This window comes from Oreochromis niloticus, linkage group LG3 (assembly GCF_001858045.2).
Source record: "Oreochromis niloticus isolate F11D_XX linkage group LG3, O_niloticus_UMD_NMBU, whole genome shotgun sequence".
In the NCBI taxonomy this organism is placed as follows: domain Eukaryota; kingdom Metazoa; phylum Chordata; class Actinopteri; order Cichliformes; family Cichlidae; genus Oreochromis; species Oreochromis niloticus.
This window is the reverse complement of record NC_031967.2, coordinates 82,452,882-82,469,706: the sequence shown is the minus strand read 5'-3', so window position 1 is coordinate 82,469,706 and position 16,825 is coordinate 82,452,882. Positions and strand designations below refer to the sequence as shown.

The 16,825-nt window shown below is 39.9% G+C and overlaps 4 protein-coding genes across 9 annotated transcripts in view; 3 read left to right on the top strand and 1 right to left on the bottom strand.

Moving 5' to 3' along the window:
- LOC100710971 (RLA class II histocompatibility antigen, DP alpha-1 chain) overlaps positions 1-16,825 on the top strand; it is an 89,378-nt gene that overhangs the window by 52,028 nt on the left and 20,525 nt on the right. The window lies entirely within an intron of this gene.
- The window catches only part of LOC100710440 (putative C-type lectin domain family 20 member A), a 31,719-nt gene that overhangs the window by 4,970 nt on the left and 9,924 nt on the right, over positions 1-16,825 (top strand). For 2 of the 5 annotated variants that reach the window (XR_002061591.2, XM_025905433.1), the window contains exon 4: positions 156-1,921. The exons of the other annotated variants lie outside the window; for them this stretch is intronic. Coding sequence is in view for 1 of the 2 variants with exons in the window: in XM_025905433.1 (XP_025761218.1) it covers positions 156-460 (305 nt within the window). In the remaining variant the exon portion in view is untranslated. Of the gene's footprint in view, positions 1-155; positions 1,922-16,825 lie in introns of those variants that run through there. 5 annotated transcript variants of the gene reach the window in all.
- Positions 3,711-7,732, top strand: LOC109201530 (endoplasmic reticulum chaperone BiP-like). The gene is made up of 10 exons (XM_019357245.2): positions 3,711-3,945; positions 4,029-4,058; positions 4,523-4,657; positions 4,751-4,982; positions 5,079-5,216; positions 5,307-5,419; positions 5,534-5,924; positions 6,016-6,253; positions 6,340-6,507; positions 6,648-7,732. The coding sequence occupies exons 3-10, from the start codon at positions 4,545-4,547 to the stop codon at positions 7,157-7,159; spliced, it is 1,905 nt and encodes a 634-aa protein (XP_019212790.1). The 5' UTR covers positions 3,711-3,945; positions 4,029-4,058; positions 4,523-4,544; the 3' UTR covers positions 7,160-7,732.
- LOC106096541 (rab9 effector protein with kelch motifs-like) lies at positions 7,551-10,733 on the bottom strand. 2 transcript variants are annotated; one of them, XM_019357285.2, is made up of 4 exons: positions 10,461-10,733; positions 10,124-10,285; positions 7,901-7,978; positions 7,551-7,706 (listed from the first exon to the last, which is right to left on the bottom strand). In XM_019357285.2, the coding sequence occupies exons 1-4, from the start codon at positions 10,597-10,599 to the stop codon at positions 7,582-7,584; spliced, it is 504 nt and encodes a 167-aa protein (XP_019212830.1). In that variant the 5' UTR covers positions 10,600-10,733; the 3' UTR covers positions 7,551-7,581. The 2 variants fall into 2 exon arrangements, with proteins under 2 accessions (XP_019212830.1, XP_019212831.1); XM_019357286.2 differs by lacking the exon at positions 7,551-7,706 and having other exon boundaries at positions 7,812-7,978; positions 10,461-10,727.

Here is a 16,825-nt window from a genome sequence, read left to right as displayed (position 1 = left end):
GTTTCTTCAGCCACTTATTTCTGCATGTATGTTGAACTTCTGTCAGAGGTGAAGATGTTTAGCTGATGGTTGGAACAGAGATTTCTCTGTAGAGCGACTGATTCATCTGAAGAATCACTGAAATGTTCTCAATGGTTTCCTTGATTTTATGGCAGATAAACTGATTCTGATCAGGGAAAACAAAACCTGGGAGGAAGCCTTGAATTACTGCAGACAGAAACACCATGACCTGGTTTCAATCAGCAACCCTGAGGAGCAGCGATGGGTCCAGGAAAGAGCCAAAAACGCCTCGACTCCTTTCGTGTGGCTGGGGCTGCGCTACTCCTGCTTTCTGGATTTGTGGTTCTGGGTCGGTGACGAGCTAGTGTGCTATGAGAGGTGGGCTTCAGGGGGAAAGACTGAAGACTGTAGCATGTCTGCAGCCATGACCACAGGAGGGCAGCACGAGTGGGTCAGTTAGAGGGAGAATGAGGCATTTAATTTTATTTGTTTAAACCTAAAGTCTTAGATTGACATGTACTGTAGATTTCCTGGGGTGAACTCTGTTTGAAGTGGGAGAATGACCAACAGATTATTATGTTCAGGTTAGATATTTGCAGAGAGCAGTCTGTGTTTCATTTCCTCTCCATCTTGGTTGCTTCCGTCATTGTTGCTGGATTGGTTCATTATTAAACTGTAGCAGGATATTTGTTTTATTTAGTTCAGTTATGGTGAAGGTTTGAATATTTCTGCTTCATGTGTTGTAAATCTTTGTATCACATCATTGTATCCTCAGCTTGAATTACAATGTCTGTTACTAAGAGCAGGTAAAACCATGTTTGTCATGATTCCAGTTCTACATTCTGATCATATGTGTTGATGAAGCAAATAAACCACTGTAAGTGCAAGAAGCTACATGACTTATACACTTTCATTTGACCAAGTCTGTCACTGTTACAGCTTTCACAAGAACAAATACAAACAGCACCACATAATGGTAAAACCAGCATAGTAAACATGTAGCTCGACGGCATTTCCATAAACATAGAAGTGCAGAAACTGTCAATGAGTCTTTCACATCACCGTGGAAGACTTTTTGGTCTTGTCTATTTTAAAGAATTGTTTGAATTTGGTCACAATGGAAGTTTTTATCAACCTCATCCTAAAGCAACTTGACCTGTTTCAATCTGATTTAGCTGAGCAGTGGTTTTCTCATTTTCTCCACTCAAATATAAATCCTACTTTTTCAACTGTAAATAAATGGTTTTTTGGCAGAAATTCTGTGTCAATTGTAAATCAACCTCATTTCACTAATTTCCCAGTCAACCATAGATCAAAGACTTTTCAATGGTGGACAGGCAGGATGTACCATTTTCATAGTGGTGCGATTGAACAGTCCAATTCATAAAAGCTTTAATTTTTTGTTCAATTATAAATCCATGACCTTTCAAACTCGATGTTGTCTGGTAAACTATAATATCTATCTATCTCATCAGTGCACATGGCACAGGGGTCATCACATCATAAACACTCTCTCTGTAAACACAAAGAACCAAGGTTACCTTGCAAAATAGAAGAGCCGCTAGTATGCTCCACCACAGGAGCTCTGAAGATGAATATATCCAGCACTTCATGAACACCGTGATGGAAACCTTTGCTTTGTGTAACGTTAGAAGTACTCAGATAACCCTCAGAGGCTCTAGACTTTTACATGAAGAGATTATTCCCTCTGCGAATTGCTACCTTATCGTGGTGGAGGCATTTGTGTGATCCTAGGGGCTTGTCCGGGGCCTTTTGCCCCCTGGTAGTGTCCCCCATGGTAAATTGATCCTGGGTGAGGGACCAGACAAAGAGCGATTCAGAAGACACTTGTGGGAATATCACCGAGGGAACAGTTTACCCTACCCGGGGTAGGGTGCCCCAGGGCGAGCGTCCGGTGGCCGGACCTTAGTCCATGGGGCCCGGCCGGGCACAGTCTGAAAAGGGGACATGGGCCCATCCTCCTGCAGGCCCAACACCCACAACACCCACAGGAGGTGTCGTAGGGGTCGGGTGCATTGTTTCCCTGGTGGCGGCCAGCAGCAAAGGCCCTGGAGGACTGATCCCCAGCTACCAAGACTGGTGATTGGGATATGGAATGTGAACTCTCTGGTGGGGAAGGAGCTGAGATGGTGCATGAGGTTGAGATGTACCGGCTAGATATAGTCGGGCTCACCTCAACGTATGGCTTGGGCTCTCGAACCAGTCTCCTGGAGAGGGGCTGGACTCTGTCTCAGTCTGGAGTTGCCCCTGGTGAGAGGCGGTGGGCTGGGTTGGGTTTTCTAATATCCCCTCGGCTTGCTGCCTGTACTTTGAGGTTCTTCCCGGTGGATGAGAGGGTTTGTTCCCTGTGGTAAATACAGTTATATAGAGAGAGGTGGGAAGGTTAGTTGCAATATAGTATAATAAATATAATACCACTTTACTCTCCACAGTAAGAAGCTTCAATTACTGATCGATTACTTGATTCATTTAGCTCAGCAAAAGCGATTGTTGTCTTTACTTTTTTGTCATCTGTTTTTTATTAAACAGAATTAAAGTAGAAGGCAGGTAAACTAACTACAGCAATCAATCTGTGTCTATACAGCCATAAGTGCTTTGACTGGAGATTCTGATATATCACTGATCCGCTATATTACCCAGACCTTCCTGCAACATCACCTCAGGTCTGCCTTGCTGTGACTTACCTGCATCATAGCAAACATCTCCTCTTCACAGTTTTAACAGCTGATTTCATTATCGCTCTTTTTCATTTGTATCAGTGAGTTTTTTAGTGATGCAAGCAGTCAAATGTGTCTGTATGTTGTGCTTCACTTAATTAGCAGCCCAGGTCTAGAGCTTTTTTTTTCTTTTGTACCTCAGGCATCATCACAAACCTGCCTTTCATTCATTTATTATGCACAGCTAAGATGCACAGAGATTGTACTTCATCAGTCTGAGAGGAGAAACCATGTCCCGGTCACGCGCCTGGCACACTTCACTGCACACTTCTGGTCAGTGGGAAAGTCCTGGTCATGCGCTTGGCACACTTCACTGCACATGTCCCTTCACACTTCCTGTAACTGGGAAAATAATGGTCATGTGATAGAACAGAAAGTGCTAGTCAAACATCAAAGCCATCAATCAAATTCACATTTTTAAGTGACACAAGGTGTAATGGAGTAACTCTCTCATCAAGTCTTAAAAAAATAAAGCTGAAAAATAGAATAAAAAATAAGGAAAGAATAAAACAAAAATATCCCTCCAGATCTTTACACCCAACACAAACAAATTCATCCTTGAATTGCCTACTGCAAATTAATGGGCAAAATAAAGTAAAAATAAAATAAATCCTCTCAATATAGCCAATAATTACAAAACTAAAAAGGGTTAGCATAGTGGTTAAAAAATTCACCATGTCTTTTTTAAATTCTTAAACTAATTTGCAGAACACAACAGATTTTGTCTGGTTTTTGTTGGTCAGTCTCCTGCTTCTCTTCCCCAAAACTCTCCTACTTTCCTTGCTAAAAACTAGAGATTTAACCATATCTACGTTATTTGTTTTAGACTTCTCATGGGCCAAGATAATCAAATTCTTCTTTTTTTATGTAATGAAAGTGAAAGAATTTTACTAAAATTATTGTGATAGCATCAGTATGTGAAACGAGGAACCTGGTGACTGCAGAGTTGAAAAATAGGGCGGGTCTGAATGACACAGGTCCTCTAGTGTGGCAGACAGGCTCACAGAGAGAAACATTTCTCTACCAAACTGAAACTGTGAGAAGAACAATGTATTAGTCACCCACTGACTGTACACATATAGATGTATTTTTGAGTTGTTATCTCACAAGTCGCTATGATTTTGATGACAGAGATTTGAAGTTTCATTTTGCTCTACACCGCCTACTAGGAAACCTGACACTGGTTCTCTGCTGAGTGCTGCCACAAACAGAGCACGAAGGGAAAGAGGTGTGGACTGGAACTTCTAGAGGTTATCGCTGCTCATACTATTTTATTTTCTAAAAGAGAGGATTCAAGACTTCAACAACGAAGTCAAGCAGGTGAGACTCGAACTGGCGCCGATTGTCTTAAATTGGGGTCTAGGTTGGTGCATAGTGAGCTAAACTGGCAAAATCATAAATTTGCATTTTCTTCAACCCTTTTTATCATTAAGTAGTCGGTGTTTAAGAAATAAGAAAGGCTATTATTTTAAAATGTTGAGTGACTTAAAAGTCACTCACTCAGTCAAACATTTTATTTTTACAAATTGCAACAAATGTTGCACAGTTTTGTTTAAGTTGGTAAAAGAGGACTGGACTGATTCTGCTCTAGGTACAATAACACAGTCAAAAAAATATTTATAGTATTTATTCTTTAAGAACAACTTCAAGTCTGCCATGGTTCGGGGACTCACCAAATCACAACTGTACCATTGGCTTTTTGAAATTGGGAGGCTTAGTCCACTTATTGATCTCAAGGCCACATTGATTTATGATGTATTTCTTTTCTACATTTCTCCTTGTAGACTGGAGAGGAAACAAACAAAGATGAAGCTGTTGTGGGTTGTGATTCTGTTAGTCGGCACAGTGTTTGGCGCCACCGATGATGACGAGAACACTGGGACTGTGATTGGGATTGATCTGGGGACCACATACTCTTGGTAAGTCACTTCAGACTCTTTAAATAATGACACGATACCACTGTTGAAAAAAAAAAGTGAGATTCAGACTGAATTCAAGCTGTTATCTTGCAGTGTTGGAGTGTTCAAGAATGGGCGCGTGGAGATTATTCCCAATGACCAGGGAAACCGAATCACCCCCTCCTACGTGGCCTTCACCAGTGAAGGTGAGCGTCTGATTGGTGATGCTGCCAAGAATCAGCTGACCTCTAACCCTGAGAACACCATTTTTGATGCCAAGAGGCTGATTGGTCGCACATGGGGTGACTGGTCTGTGCAGCAGGACATCAAGTACCTGCCCTTCAAGGCGAGATTTCAAACTGAAAATAAAACTTGTTGGTTCTTTGGGTCATGCTTGAGTGAAATTCTTGTTAAATTAATATTGGTGTGTATTTGTATGAAGGTTACTGAGAAGAAGAGCAAGCCCCATATCCAGGTTGATATTGGTGGTGGCCAGATGAAGACCTTTGCTCCTGAGGAGGTCTGTGCGATGGTGCTGACTAAGATGAAGGAGACTGCTGAGGCTTACCTGGGCAAGAAGGTACAAAAATGTCAGACATTCTAAATGAGTGATAAAGCTAATCTTAATTAAATGGTCTATCATAATATTAACTTTATCCTTTTTCTTCAGGTCACACATGCTGTGGTCACTGTCCCAACCTACTTCAATGATGCCCAGCGCCTGGCAACTAAGGATGCTGGTACCATTGCTGGTCTGAATGTTATACAAGTCATCAATGAGGCGTAAGCATCCAATCAAAATGAATTTGATCATCTGAAATTAGTAACTGCAAAACAATGTCCCTGTCCTCCCATTGAAAAATAAATAAATTAAAAAAAATTCACTGTATTCTTTAGAACTGCTGCTGGTATTGCTTATGGCCTGGACAAGAAGGACGGAGTGAAGAACATTCTTGTGTTTGATCTGGGTGGTGGCAGCTTTGATGTTTCTCTTCTGATCATTGACAATGGTGTGTTCGAAGTGGTGGCCACTAATGGTGACACTCATCTGGGAGGTGAGGACTTTGACCAGCGTGTCATGGAGCACTTCATCAAGCTGTACAAGAATAAGACTGGCAAAGATGTGCGCAAAGACAACCGTGCTGTGCAGAAGCTGCGTCGCGAGGTCGAGAAGGCAAAGAGGGCGCTGTCTGCCCAGCACCAAACCCACATTGAGATCGAGTCCTTCTTTAAAGGAGAAGACTTCTCTGAGACCCTGACTCGTGCCAAGTTTGAGGAGCTGAACATGGTAAGATATTAATCTGGTTTTGAAAGTATTGCAAAAAGTGGAATCCTAATGAAGAAGCGGTAGGACAACTTGTGTTTTCTTTAAAACCCAGGACCTGTTCCGGTCCACCCTGAAGCCTGTACAGAAAGTGCTGGAAGATGCTGACCTAAAGAAGTCTGACATTGATGAGATTGTCCTGGTTGGAGGCTCCACTCGTGTCCCCAAAATCCAGCAGCTGGTGAAGGAGTTCTTCAATGGCAAAGAGCCATGTAGAGGAATCAACCCTGATGAGGCTGTGGCATACGGAGCTGCTGTGCGGGCTGGTGGGTTTTCTGGAGAGGAGGACATTGGTGAGTCATGACTCTTAGAAAAAAATTATTGAATAGGCTTGAGCTTTCAGATATGATCCTTACTAAACCTTTTCCTTCACTTGCAGGTGATGTGGTTCTTCTGGATGTGTGCCCCATGACCCTTGGTATTGAGACTGTTGGGGGAGTAATGACCAAGCTGATCCGCAGGAACAGATTGGTGCCCACCAAAGAAGCACGGATCTTCTCTACAGTGTCTGATAACCAGCACACTGTCACGATCAATGTCTATGAAGGTAAGAGTTTAGATATCGTTCTTTAAAGTTTCCAAATAGTGTTATTATAAAAAGAATCCAATGACAAGAAACACTTGATAATGAAATTAAATGTTCCACAAGTGTAACCTTTTTTTTGGTTTTTTTTTTTTTTTTTTCAGGTGAGCGTCCTTTGACCAAAGACAACCATTTCCTGGCTACCTTTGACCTGACTGGCATCCCCCCTGCTCCTCGTGGTGTACCGCAGATTGAAGTCACCTTTGAGATTGATATCAATGGCATTCTGCGTGTCACTGCTGAGGACAAAGACACAGGCAACAAGAACAAGATCATAACTAACCAGAACTGGCTAACACCTGAGGACATCAAACGCATGGTGAACGACGCCAAGCGCTTTGCTGAGGAAGACAAGAAGGTGAAAGACAGGATCAATGCTCACAACGAGCTGGAGGGCTACGCGTACTCCCTGAAGAACCAGATTGAATCCATTGAGAAGGCAGTGGAGGAGAAGATTGAGTGGTTGGACTCCCACCAAGATGCTGACCTGGATGACTTCCAGGCCAAGAAGAAGGAACTTGAGGAGGTGGTTCAGTCCACTATCAGTAAGACCTGTGGTAGTGCAGGTAGTCCATCAGCAGTTGGCAGTAAACAAAATGAGAAGGATGAGTTGTAGGCAGGTCTGAAGTCTTATCACTCCTTGGCCCTCTGAAATGTTGGTGTACATATTGGACTGATGGTACTCAAATTGTGAGAGTAGTGGTGGCGAAGGGGCTGACCATAACAAGTGACCATACTAAATTTTCTGAGAGACTTTAAAATACGTTTCAGTGTGTGATTCTACTCAGGTGGTAGAGCAGGTCATCTACCAACCAGAAGGTTGGTGGTTCGATCGCAGTCTGCTCCAGTCTGCCATGCCAAATATTCTTGGGCAAGATACTAACCCCATGTTGGTGATGATGCATCTATGTGTAAATGCTAGATAGTAAGAACTTAGATACAGCTTGGAAAGAAAGTGCTTGGGTAAAAGTACAAGTTGTGTAAAGTGCTTTGAGTGCTCACATAGAGTAGAAAAGCGCTATTTAAGAACCAGTCCATTTACCAATACAAATAACAGGTTTGTTGCCTTAGAGGGTGCCGGTCTGTTGGCTTTCTCCTCCTGTGGATTTCCCTCATCACACACTGTCCAGGCAAATATGCACATAGATGTTTTGGTAGTAGAGCTGCTTTGAATTCCAGAAAACAAAAAATATTTAAAAAAAAATCATACTTAGATGAATGTAAAGAACTAAAATACTACATTTACATAGGGTTCACAAAACATAAATAATGACTGGCTTAAAGGCAGCGTATCTGTGTTAAATCTGTACATTTGTTCCATCTGCTGTCATCCCTCCAAACATGTAAATGGTCTTACCCAGCACGACAGCTGAGTGGGCAGCTACTCCTGGTGGAATATCTCCTTTGGCCTGCACTTTCTCCCACTTCATGCTCCCTTTAAAGATAATTTAACAGATATTTTTATATCGTCCCAGTGCAATGCAGTGATACTCTGAACACTTATGCTGCATGTGCGTTGAAATACCAAGTGTTTAATCTTCTCAATCACAATCTCAATCACAGACAAGAAATATGTTGAACAGTGACATATCGTATTTCCCCAGCACTAGATCTTTTTGTACCTACCAGTGAATGAATAATTAGTGCACACATTCACTTAATTGTTTGTGGGTAACATAAATAAGCAATGTCTGCTATGTGGGGGTTTTTAATGGTGTATAATGCGCATATTGAGGTTTTGTCATATGAGGATCTAAAACTCCTCAAGTGATGAAAACCAAAGAATTATTATTAGAAATTACAAAGACATTTTTGAAAAGCTACCAGGTTTTTCATCATTTCCTCACATGATTCAGTGAAAATGAAATTTGACCCAAAAGCCATTCCTGGCTGTGTTATTTAACCATAACGAGCCAAGTCGAAGTTACAGCTAATTAAAAAGGCCTCCAGCCAAAATGTTACAAAAATAAACTCAAACTTGAGTAAATATTAGTCACTAAATCAAGAAAACTGACACTTAAAACTAGTGTTAATGAACTTCTACTTCTGAAAAAACTGGGCTGAATGAGAAATGATTCACTTATGAAAGTCAACGATCAAAGTTCAAATGTAAAGACATTATGTGATCTCATGACTTTTACTCTGAATTCACATTTGACTTTGTTAGAGGAACACATATTTTGCAATGCTGTAAATTAAACGTAGACATTTTTGAAGTATAATTTTTTTTTATTTTCAATTGCCTTTTTACATATTAATTCTTTTACACATTTTAATCTGCAGTTGAATACAACCTTTGCATCCAATTTATTGGTGACATCCACAGATAGATATGTAACCTAATAATGAAAGCAATATATCTACATGACCTAATATCCTGGGTAGTTGAAATTGACATTTCTCAGTGTCACAAATTATGTCACAGGCCTGGCTTGGAGGACTGGACTCTAAATAAGCTTTGAAGTGATATGTATTCTAATAGAATGTTTCACATTACGTTTTCTCTTTATATATATCTGGGTGAATGCAATAAGGCATAGAGTGAGCTCAGTCTAAGCTTTGAATGTGCTCTTCATGTCTGAACAAAATCATCTTACTCGGTTTTTGCTCTATCCACACAAATTATACATTAAAACACAGGTTTTCAGAAAATGTCACTGTCATTATGGTAGGAGTTAAGTTTCTCTCGCAAATGGCCTTGAAGCAACAAAGTTGGAAACTCCCCATTCAAAGTCTACTGAGACTTGAGTGAAAATCAGAGCTGAAATTCTGAAACGGGAGGCATTTTCAACTCATCATATCTCCTAATTGTAGGATGCACAGACATGAGCCTTGTGCCAATACATTTTTGGACACTCCTGATGCTCATGCTGAAATAATTTTTTTGATACCTTTTAATTTTTTTTTCATGAATTTGTTTCAGGATAGGAAATCTTTCCTTGTCTCAGATTTCAAACTCTGGAAATGAAGTCGTTTTTCCTCTCATCATATCTGGTAGGTGGATTTGCATTGAGACCAGAAAATTGCCTTGATTGGTCACCAAAGCTTGCTGATTCTCAGTAAAAGAATGCCATTGATAGTCCGTCTACTTGTCAAGTTAGAGAACATTTTCCAACAGCAAGAAACAGTGGTTTTCACTTCTCGTCCATTCTCTTTAGAGTCTGGTTTAGCTCACTGGGACGAGCTGTTTTCACAGCATATGGCACTAATTCAACATGCACACAGCTCCTTTGGCTTATTTCCACTACACTCATTCACCCTGCATTTTTGGGGGACATGCAACTTTTTTCAAATTTTTCCTTATTTTTAAAACATTATTATATAAAGTGACCATCAATGATTGAGAGGGCATAAGATTCCAATTTATTATGAAAATTCAAGAGCTTACATAGAAATAAATCAATAAATATCTTAGATTCAGCACCCAATTAGCTCTTTCAGTTTTCACATCACAACCAAATAGTATTTCATTAAAATAAAATACCAACATTTCATCTCTGAAGCAGATAACTTCTGAAATACTGTCAGGTGATGTTACTGTAAAGCACTGCAATAAGACACAGGGTTATTTGACACAAACCCTTATCAAAGTCATGAAGTTTGGAGTATGAGGCAGGTGCAGATCCTATTTCCCGACATGAAAACACAAAAAGCCGGTCCCCAAGGCAGGCTGAGGTGGTGTGGTATGTCCTGAGACTAGGTGGTGTCCCATTTGTCACTACATTCCAGCGAGGGTTACTGTCTAGACACACACAGAATGGAAAAGATTTGTGGATTTTCATCTATTTATATAACGTGTGGTTACAGACTACAGGTTTTCACAGCCATTGTTTCACAGGGCAACAAGAAATCTGAGTGAAACCTTGCTCATCTGTGAAAACCCATCAGATTATTCTGTGAAGTTAAATGTGATTTACCTGCCAGTTGTACATTTTGGATACAGTTGCGATCTCCAGTCTGCTGTGCACCCCCAAACACCCACAGGCTCTGGAGGCAGCTCTTTGTTACAAATCTGCAGTGTTCATACCTTGCCTTCAAAACCTCCGACTCAGCCATGTCCCATTCATGATTATCTGGCCCATACAAAAAAAGAAAAATGCAAAGAAAGTTATACAATATCAGTCTGACAGCTCATGATATCTTTAGATTCCTGTCATAATTAAAAAAGATGTCTCTCAAGGGTGCACAGTTGCTGTGTGTCGGATATCCAGTAAATCATTAATTATTAAAGATAATCTTAAGTTACAAAATGAGTGCTCTGCTTTCATATATGTGTCTGTAAGCCTCAGCTCACTGTGTGTCACATTTTGTCGCCATCTGGTGGGTGATTATATCTACTGCAAAGCACTTGCTAAATGTGCTGCTGAAAGACAGAATCATGGGTCTGTGGCAAGGTTATTATCGTTAACGAAAACTAACGAAATAACGAATAAAAAACAGTTTCGTTAACGGAAATAAAAATAAAAACGAGACTTTGCAATAAAAGGAAAACTAACTAAAACTGAAATGACCGTTCACAAAACTAACTAAAATTAACTGAATTTATAGAGAAAATGTGTTTAGTTTTCGTTGATGTGTATGTGTCATACGTTAGTCTAGGGTGAGAATGAAGTGTATTTTCCAGGTTACGTTCTTGCTGTGCCTTATTATGCCTGCAGGTGGCAAGTACCTCAGTCGGGTCGTCTGTGTTGCCGCTCCGTCCACGCGTAGCATCATGTCAACAAAAGTCGGGAGAAAGCGTCAGAGTCCAATTTGGGATTACTTCGAATATGATAGTGTTTTAGATAAAAGCAAGTGTCTTGTAATGGAAAGAGATAAAATATGTGGGACATTTTTAAAGGGGAAAAATCCCACAAACCTTAAAGTGCACTTGAAAAGCTCACACAAGAAGGCTAACCTAGCTTACCTGGAGAAGGTAAGGGAGCACGCCCAACCCTCATCCCCAGAAACAGAAGCTAACCCCAGGCAAGGCAGCGTGATGCATCCCGAGACAACAGGACTGGGATATCTACATAACTGTGTGAGTCAATTGCCTTAACACCCGGTGCTGCAAGAGTTAATAGTCTCATTGGGGCCAAGATATACATTTTATAGTTGCCTGGTATCAATGGTTGTTCATCTGCCTTTATTTATTTATTTAAAGAACCCATAGGTGGGAATGTGAGTTGTCTGTCTCTGCGTGTTAGCCCTGCGACAGACAGGCGACCTGTCCAGGGTGCAGGGTATGGTAGCTGGAATAGCAACATACCCAAGGATAAGCAGAAGAGAATGACTGATATGATGAAACTGGGATTTTGTTACACTTTATTGCAAACACAACTAAAACTATAACTGAAACTAATCAAAACTAAACTGAAACTAAGGATTTTCAAAAAAATAAAAACTAAACTAAACTAGCAAACAATTGGTAAAAACTAATTAAAACTAATATAAAATTGAAAATCTGAAGTCAAAACGAAATAAAAATAAAAACTAATGAAAATTGCAAAACTATTAAAACCCTGGTCTGTGGAATTGTTATCTCTGTAGAATAGTATACTATACTCTTTACAATACAGTAAATAAGTGAGATATGTGCAAACTGGTGCACACCCCAAACAGGATGCAAAGCAGCCCCTCACCCTTCCTCAGACGACACCCGACTGTACGATGCCTGTCTCACAACCCTGTTTCCAAAAAGCTCAGTGTTATTTGAACATGAGCATGAACAAGGATCAGAAGAGCAACTGTGTTTGCTCGCATTAACTGACAATGCTGTCAGTCAAAGCAGTAGTCATCAAGCCCACTGCCTGCTTTTTGTTCATATCTGTGGCATTGATCTATTTTTGTGTTTGCCGATTTTATTGTGTTTGAATCTCGAGATGTGAATCTGTCTCAGAGGTTGTGGGACAGTCAAACACTATTCTCCTGCAGTCATCTCTCCCAGCAGTGAGAGTTCAAATGTTCCAGGAAACACAATGGAAATTGTGTTGTCTTGTGTTTCAACTCCACTGAAGATCTCCAGCATTTAAATTGTTTTGGAGGAGGTGAAGCGGTCCGAGCTGTTTGATGTTTTGCAAAGGATCTTGCTGTCCTTCAAAATAAATTACTCTTTTGACCAATCATACGCGCATGTGATGGTGACTTTGGAGGCCAGTTTAAAGATGGTTTCTCAATTGTTTCAGTTTACCTGATGGGATCTAGACAGAAAAGGCAATTATGTTTCAAAAACCAGGCCTTTTAAAACCTCAATAAAGAATTCTCGTTAAGATGGGAGCTTAAAATCCTAATAAAAATCCATAAATGATTTCTCTTAATTTTACAGATGTACTTTTTAAGAGTTTAAAAGAAAGTATCAAAAGATAAAGATGTGATATGCTCAAGTTTGGTATAACCGTGAGTACAACTGTGAGTGTATGTGGATGTGTTTATTTTTATACGGTTCTCATTTTGAGCAACGGTTTTAGCCATAATTTGACATTTCACCCATGAATTTGACCTCTTTCAAGCAGTTTTAAATTTAAGCTGCAGAATTTAAAATATTTGACCAACAAAAGAAGGTAAATATTTCATGGTCCACTGAGTCTTGATTTCTACTGTAACATTAAGATGTTAAGGTCAGAATTTGGTATAAAGAACATAAAAGCATGGTTCCATCCTGTCGTATATCAACAGTTGAGGCTGATTGTGGTGTAATTGTGTGGAGGATATAACAAGCATTATTTAAATAACATTGCTGTCAACCAGGTTGATCCCTTAATGACCAAAGCGTATTTTCTAATGCTCCTAGGAGGTTAATGTGCTGCATCACAAAGATCAGATCATTTCAAACTGGTTCCTTGATCATCACAATGGATTTTTTGTACTCAAATGGCCTCCACAGTCACCAGATTTTCATCCAATACAGTTCCTTTTGGATGTGGTGGAATGGGAGATTTGCATCATAGATGTGCAGCTGACAAGTTGTTAATCTAGAAAGAGATATGAAGAATTCGGTAGCTCTGAAGACCTTATGAACTGTCCGGTGAATTTATATTACCATATCTGAATTAAGTAAATAATTCAGATAAAATGGGTGCTGTTGCATTTTGTTTGCTTTAATGCCGCCCAGATTCAGCTGGAACAGCATAAAGAAGCAACAAAAGTTCATGTTATACCACACACATACCGTTGAACAAACTTTTTAAATAGTTTAGAATAGATTAGGATAAATATAGTAAGAGTATTAAAAACATCTTCCAGTGATTCTTGAGATGAGGGACAAAACATGTCCACCAAATAAAACCCAATTTTGGGGTTAAAAATATTGTGAGATTATTATATCATCTTATGCCTAATTAAAGACTGTGAAATTATTATGTAGTTTTAGTTTGAATTATTCTCCTGACTTAGAAGAAGATGATAACTATTACATTTATTACACTGATTTGTATTACATTAGATTGCTGATTTCTTGTGAATCAATTACATTGTTTATGATGCATTATACTGCTGATTCATAAGAAATACTTCTTGATGCATTCTGATTCATCCAGGAAAGTAAATCTCCAAAAGTTGAATCTGTTCATCTGGACGTAGCGTTTTGTGGGAGAAACGTTTCGTCACTCATCCAAGTGACTTCTTCAGTCTCAGCTGACTGCAGGTTTCCCCAAACCTTATAAACAGTACATTTGCATAATGACTGAAACCAGCCCACTGAAGGAACAATGGGCTGGGAGGTCAGTTCCTTAATCATAATTATGCAAATTCTCATAACCATTGATCAACAATCACTGACCACTTCTGAGACTATACATCACTGATCGGTTAGTAAGCCTTTTCTGGGATCGATTAGTAGTGTCACTATTCTCCACTAGGGGGCTTTCACGCGCTCTCCTCATTGCAATAAACAACTGCATGAGCGATGCAAGTCAAAATCACTCTTGTGATTCTTTTCCCCCTGTTTTCAGGTAAAAGTGTTTAAAAGTTCATATATAGGCAATCTGTACATTGTTAAGATATTTAATAGGTAACCCTTCATTGTTTTGTAAGCTTTAGAAGCATTATATCACAGTCGTTTTGTGCACAGAGACACGGTGGTTTTGAGCCTCAGTTTGGTACTGTATAATGTCCATTAAGCTAACGGCAGGAGATAGAAACGTTGCTATTGTCAACCATCTTGTCAGGAAACATGTTCAGGTATATGTATAGTAAGCACTTTGTCATTTTGGTTTATTATTTAGCTTTTCCTTCCACCATGTGACATTAAGCAATACAGAATGTGAAACATTTATGTTCATTTTGATTGCAATAAAGAACTGCATGAGAGACGCAAGTCAAAATCACTCTCGTGATTCTTTCCCCCTGTTTTCAGGGATGTAACATTAGCTGCTATGCGCCCATCTCAGTGTGGAGTCTGTCTGTACTGGATCTGGATTCATCGTTGTTCCTCCAACAGCGACACAGCGATCCGGCTAACCAATTGGTGATAATGACCTACTGAGTCTGCTAGCAGGTGCAGGAGGGCCAATCTCAGCCACAGTTATGGAGCTGATAACTGCTAATAACGCCCATTGATGGACTACAGATAACATGAATATTACATGTCAATTCCATCCAAAGTAAGAGCTTTTTTAAAAACTCAGACTGAGGTCTTATTTTGAAAGCCCGAGTTTGTTGAAACTGTTTCCTGGAGCAGGACCCTGAACAATTAGAAAAAGCAGATTTAAAAACACTTCATCTCATAAACTGACATCATGCAGTTCATCTTCTCACCAGCAGAGGGCCACAAATCACCATCAATGAAGAGTTCAAGGAGTTGTTAGTGACATCAGAGCTGTACGTACTGATCTGATCAATATGGAAGTTCATGTTTCTTTGATTGGATCAGTTTTTAAAGCAGCTGTTTTTATAGAATGACAGAAACATGAGAGATGCTGAATATATTTAATATTTGATACACTGAGTACTATTGGATGTCCACTTATTCAGTCATGATGGAAACAAGTCTGAGCTCATTAAAATGAATCCAAATGTTTGATTTCTCTTTCTTAATGGGATGAAAATGCAGAGGAGCTGGTTGTGAACTGAGCTTCAGAGAAACACAACATACTGATGTTCACTGTGAAGCTCTGAGTGGAAAAAGACAGAAAAACAACATGTGGATCCTGGAAAAATGGGAGCTTCCATCTTTAAAGGACTGAAGAGGAAGGAAAGTTTACAAGGAATGAATCCATGAATCTAAAAAATGTTTGTGAGTGAAAGAGACAGACATGTACAGACTGAACTATCTGTTCAACAGTCAGAGTGTTTCTCTAACAGGAGACACTCTTTACAATCAGCTCAACAGAAGCAATGATGAACCATATCCAACTGCAAATCCAGGATAAAGAGTTTCAGTGAATTTGGTTTCGAAGGTGTAGACGTGGATCAGAGTGTCAGAGAAGACTCTGTAGAAGGACAGAGTGCCAGCAGGACAGTCCACATACACTGCTGCTCTGTTAGAGGTAGAGGAAGAGGAGGAGGAGGAAACAGATGTTAATCTGTTATTGTGAAATACACCTTGAGTGTCATCATTAGAGCAGATCAGACACCAGGAAAGATCATTCCCTCCAAACGTAGAGTCCTTACTAATTCCTTTCCTTTTGATTCTTCCATAACTAACTGATACATGCACCTCTCCTTTCCATTCAACCTCCCAGTAACAGTGACCAGTCAGACCATTTCTACACAGCAGTTGAGGATCACCATCAAATCTGTCGGGATTATCAGGATACGACTGAACCTCATCAAATTTACATGTCACCCTTCTGTTGTTGTCAGACAGTTTGAGGTATTTTTGTGCTGTCATTGTGTCGATTGTGAGTTGACAGGAATCTGATGGAGAGAACAAACACAATCCAGCAGCAGTTATTGATCCATCATGTGTTCATTGATTGACTCCTGACAACAGAGATGTGAATGAGTGATGATGACAGTTTGAAGATGGTTGAATGTGTGCTGCTTTGTTTTATGAATCACATTAAAAACACACTTACACTTCCTTAGACTTTGTCTGAGCGATAGGACTCCAGCAGGCTCCACCCTGAAAGGAGGAGGGGGGTCAAACCAGCACAGTCTCTTTCAGCATGCACACATGGACATTACATGGCTCTCATACACATACTGTTAGTCCCTGATAAAGGAACAGTCCAAGATTTTCACAAATACACTTCAATCCATATGTGGCTCAAACTGCTAATGATCTGCACTCAGTACAGCACTGTATTGAATGAAATATAACTGATTCAAACTGTCACCTCCATTATTTTTATATTCCTCTTCT